The 5,213-nt window shown below is 30.6% G+C and overlaps 1 protein-coding gene across 1 annotated transcript; it reads left to right on the plus strand.

The window, feature by feature from the left end:
* The first annotated feature begins 4,141 nt into the window (after positions 1-4,141).
* Positions 4,142-4,937, plus strand: LOC105117942 (uncharacterized). The gene is made up of 3 exons (XM_011015771.1): positions 4,142-4,277; positions 4,437-4,525; positions 4,608-4,937. The coding sequence occupies exons 1-3, from the start codon at positions 4,254-4,256 to the stop codon at positions 4,753-4,755; spliced, it is 261 nt and encodes an 86-aa protein (XP_011014073.1). The 5' UTR covers positions 4,142-4,253; the 3' UTR covers positions 4,756-4,937.
* The last annotated feature ends 276 nt before the right edge of the window (positions 4,938-5,213 follow it).

A 5,213-nucleotide genomic window follows, 5' to 3' on the forward strand; every position in this document is an offset into this window, starting at 1 on the left:
CATATGGGAGAAAGGAAGAGAAGATGAATAATGTTATTCTCTCTCCTTTTTTTCTTCATTTATCATCACACTTCCTCTTATCTCTTATCTCTTTCACTCCGTCTCAATTTTTCATGACGGCTAGAGTTTTTTCTCTTTCTTACCCCTTTTTCTTTTACTATTTATTGTTAAAATCTTGTCATTTCTCCCTAATTGCTTGAGAGCAAGGAGCTCGATTTCATTTTGGGTCTCTCTATTTTTTTTCTTCTTATTTTACACTTTATTTAGTGGTTTTTTTTTAAAAAAAATTTAAATCAAGGAGAAGACCAGTGATGTGATCTTTGGGTGGCACGTATGTGTCTCTTGGCGATCAAACACTAGCTTATGGGGTGATATCTGCATCTTCTTAACAACCTCTTTATCACTAGCTGACATGTGTTGTTAGGAGATGTCTGGTTTGGTGTAAGTGTCATATTCTGATTAGTATTTAAAAGTGTATTTTTATCAAGGTTTTATATCATTATTTTACACTTGAAGTATCAATAATTCCTTAACTAAACCATATTTTATAATAACAAGTCTAATACCATAAGGTACCTTTAATTTATAGTAAGCGTTCATCCTAAATGTAAGCTTATCACATAAAAAAATAATTGATTGATGAGTTTAAATACTGAAATTGAGAGGACAAAGAGATGGTCAAATTTAGAAAAGAGATGCTGGTGTAGTTCAAATTGAAATACTATTCAGTAATTAAGTCATATCTGGAGCTGTAGATCTTGGATTTAGGTCTATAACTTTCATGAGAGTTCAAGATTTAAAAAGACTATTTTCAAGTTCAAATTATAGCAATAACGAAGAAGTTCGAATATGTCTTGTAATTCAAATACTGTTTAATGTTTAGCCTATATTTTGAATTCTAGAAGTCCAAATGACCTTAATTTTTTTTTCCTAGAAAGCTGAGACAATTTGTAGAAATTTTATGTGGAGGTCTGGTTCAAATTCTGACGTTGTAAATGATGTTTTATTTAGACAAGAAGATAAGGATTGTTACTAAGTAAAGATGTGGCCACCCACTTATCAATTATTCATCAAATTAATAGTTTTCAATTTTAGCTTATAAAAGGAGGCATTTGTCATATATTTAGGCATCTTGGTTTTCAGATCAAGATCATGCTCTTGCTTTCTCTCTTTGTATTTTTGTAATGCTTAAGTTTTGCTTTGCTTTCATTAATATTTTGTTTATGCCTTTCATTTCCTTTGCTTTACCTAATTAACTTTTATTCTATTTATATTGTATCTTGTTTAGTTATGTTTCTCTTTTTCATTATGTCAAGGTAAAAAGGTTACAATAATAGTGTAAGAATAAATATAATATAAACTTAGTATCAACTTTAATGTTTGATACTAACATGTTTTGTATTTGTTATCTTGTTCACTTTTAACACTTTGCTTGTTAAATAGTTAATCTAGATTTGTGTTGTATAACACTTCATACAACAAATACTTGGTACTTTCATAGCCCAACCATATAGTATAACCGATGAATGCCATGAAAGGAACTTGATTTATTGTTAACATAAGTTATAATCATGAATATCTACAAGTATTAGTATTATTTGAATAAGATAACTAATGTAATCATGATAACAATTTATAATCTGCTTGGAACTTTCCTTGTGTATGGTTTCCATTTAAATAAAAAAAGTTTATACTATACTTGTTTGAAATACTATTAGTGGATTCTCTAACCTTGATATTTGTTGTTATCATTGTTTACTCCTTATATTGATCTTCTATCTCAAAATTCTCATCAACTTCTTCTTCTTCTCCATCTACTACTACTACTACTACTATTGTTATTGTTGTTGTATTGCTGTTATTTATAATTTATATAATTAATCTCCATGTGGTTCAACATCGGTCTTGTCAGGTTGTTTATTACTTTGACACTATTGCACTTGAAAAAAACATCAATCTTTTGGTTGTGTCATATTTCCTTTTCTCTTTTATTTTCTCTCTCCTTCATTGTTTTTTTTATTGACCCCCTGACACGACTAAAAGATTGATGTCTTCTTCCAAGTGCAGGAGTGTCGAAGTAATAAATAACCTCGAGGAGGGAAACAGAAAAAAAAAATTCAATCAACTTTAAATTGTTGAGTATTAAAATACATACTTAAAGCGATAGGCAATGCTAAGACTAATAAAAAAATACCAAGAAAGATCTTTTTAGCCACTTTAAACTGCCATGCATGCCACTTGAACATAATAGGGCGGCTCGTGCTTGCAAGCTATTTTTTTATTTTGTTTTTTATATTAATTATAATATCAAATTACCTTTAACTTCACCTCACCTGATAATAATAAAAAATCAATATAAAAGTATAAATTTTTTTATTTAACCTTGTTTTAAAAATCCTAAATCTAAGAATAATATGATAATTTCATTATGTTTTAAAAGTTAGAATTCTAGAAAAGCCCTTATAAAATAGTTGGGTATTTTTTTTAGATGTATTTGAATCATTTTACTATGTATAAAAATATAAAAAAGATTCGCTGCCTCAAATTAATTTAAGGATAACTAATGGACCTGTGAAAAAACTCATTTACTCACAAAGATCAATTCATTGATTTTCTTAGTTAAGGATAAAGCTATAATTTTATTGTTTGAATTCACAATAAATTACATATTGTCTACAGTATTTTTTGCACGACAATTAAGTTTTGTTAATTATTAGCTTAAATTTCTTGTTTTAAAATTTTGTGCATCTTATTTAAGTAAAAATGAAAACCCATTTTGCTATACATTTGTTTTCCAATGTAAACGATTTTAATGTACATTAAATGGATAAGCAAGTAAATCCAATTTCATAAACTAAATCAAATGAGAAACCATTTATTATAGTTAAAAACATTTTGATTCATAAGTATTTATAAGATGCTAATTTATAACTTTATGGGGCATAATCGAAAAATATATATAATAATACTACAGGGAACAAAATAAAATTTTGGGGATTGTAGCCCCCACTTGTTCTTGTTATAAGATCAGGCATGGAGTCTGACATAATTTAGACCCCATTTATTAAGTTGTTTAGTCAATTGTGAATCATGTAATCAACTCAAATATATTATTTTTATTCAAAATAATGTTGTTTTATTTATTTTTCAATTATTAGTTTTAATATACACGGGTTTTGCAAAATTAATATGATGCAAGAAATTTTTTTTAAATATAATTAAATCAATATAAAAAATGGTTCAAAATAAAATCAAACTTGGAAAGCTTCCAGCCACTGAATAAACAAGCTAATCCACCGAGCTGGACAATCATGGTGTAGCTGTGTCCAACAGGACCAAGATTCGCTCCTTTCTTCCATACTTGATAAAAGGAATCCCCTTCGCCCTTCTTCCGAGCATTTGGATTCCAATCATAATTGACAGCTGTATCGAATTGATTGGCAGTATGTTTGTACTTTCTTGAACCTGTATCGAGAAAGTGCAACCTCAAGTTCCTCGCTACTGATGAGAAACAAATTCAACGATACAGAATTGACTGGATAAAGAAATAATTTAATAAAAAAACTTTGTAACTGCACTCATTCATACTTATTTTTATCAAATAAAATAAAATAGATACCATAATATTTAAATTTATGACAGTTTAGGTAATAAAATTTCGATACTATATTATAAAATTAATTTATTTAAATAATTTAAAATTTAAAATATAATTTATATAATTCTCAATGGAAATGATATAATTAAGAATAACCTGCGTGTTTTGTGCCTGGCTTCCCCTTCACGTTTTTTTTGTAGAAAACAAGTTAACCATGAAACAGTCAATAATAGCATTTAGATTAGAAGAAATAAAATCTATGGCAAGAATTCCAATCCATAAATAATTTTCGAAATGGGAACACAGATTAAAAAGAAAAAGAAGCTCAAACTCGTCAACAGATCCATCGGGTCATGGAAAGTTCCAAATTTAGCAAAACAAGGGGCTAGGGCCCCTGGTTTCATCGTGTAAAAGTCATCGTTAATTCTCAGCCCACTGAAATCTGCAGTCCAGATTATACCTTACTTTGCTGCTGGTCAAGTCATTCTCCTGAGCTGGAGCTGGCTCAAGTTATGACATGGCACTATATATACAAACAAAATAATAGCACCTCTGCCTGTGAGTATAACGATTCAATACAGCAGTTGGCTTATTTCTTGAAGTCCAAGGACAACATTAAAACATCAGCTTTGCATAGAGGAGCACAAGCCTTCCAATGGGGCGTTGGATGAAGCCAGAGGTAAGCAAGCGTCATCACCACCATTTTCAAGGGGCTTCAACTATTATATAATTCTATAAAGATCATGGGCTAAAGCAGCAGTACCATCTGGGCTAGTTTCTCTATGCCTGATATTTGATCTTCTTGCATCTCACGGGCTTAAGTGTTTTGTGCTGCCAGGTCTACCCGCTATTGGCTGCAATGACCTGTGTAACAAGTTTGTGCATCTTTCAGCTTACAAGGAACGTTTTCCTGAACCCTGATGTCAGGTACACTAAATTCTTACACTCACAGAAATATTCTATTTTTCACTTTGTTGATCGTTTTTCCTTTGCTGGAATTGATTAACAGAATCAACAAAGCAAAACGTAGCATGGGAGTGCTAGGAAACAATGAGGAAGGAGAGAGGTATGCTGACCATGGCCTGCGCAGATTCCTGAGAACTCGCCCACCTGAAATCATGCCTGCCATCAACCACTTCTTTACTGAAAATAAATGAACCAAGACCAGCTTAAATTTTAATCCCCCTGAAGCTAGCTTGGATTATTGGTTATATGATAATCATAGCTCGCAACTTACCTTTTTTTTTTTAATATACAGTACTGTGTGAAATTGAATTTGGGGTTGTTATAAATGTTATGATATGTAGTCGTTTGGAATTTGCTTCATTTGCTAGAGTTTTCAATAATGAAATTTAAACAACATTTTTTATTCAAGAATTCTTCCTTTCATTGACGAGGCCAATGTTATCATAATTCAAAACATCTATCTAATAATACCTTGAATCTTGAGTTTTTATTATCAATATATAATGATAGGGTTCGAAAGAAGAAGAACAAGTGTAGTACAAGTTTGTGTTAAGTTTATGAATAGGTTTGACCCTTTTGGTTTGTCAAACCAAGTTCAACATGGAGCTCGGTCAATCTGATCCCAACCGAGTTCATTTTGGGTGTGGTT

Source organism: Populus euphratica, unplaced genomic scaffold (genome assembly GCF_000495115.2).
Source record: "Populus euphratica unplaced genomic scaffold, PopEup_1.0 scaffold1630.1, whole genome shotgun sequence".
Taxonomy (NCBI): Eukaryota; Viridiplantae; Streptophyta; class Magnoliopsida; order Malpighiales; family Salicaceae; genus Populus; species Populus euphratica.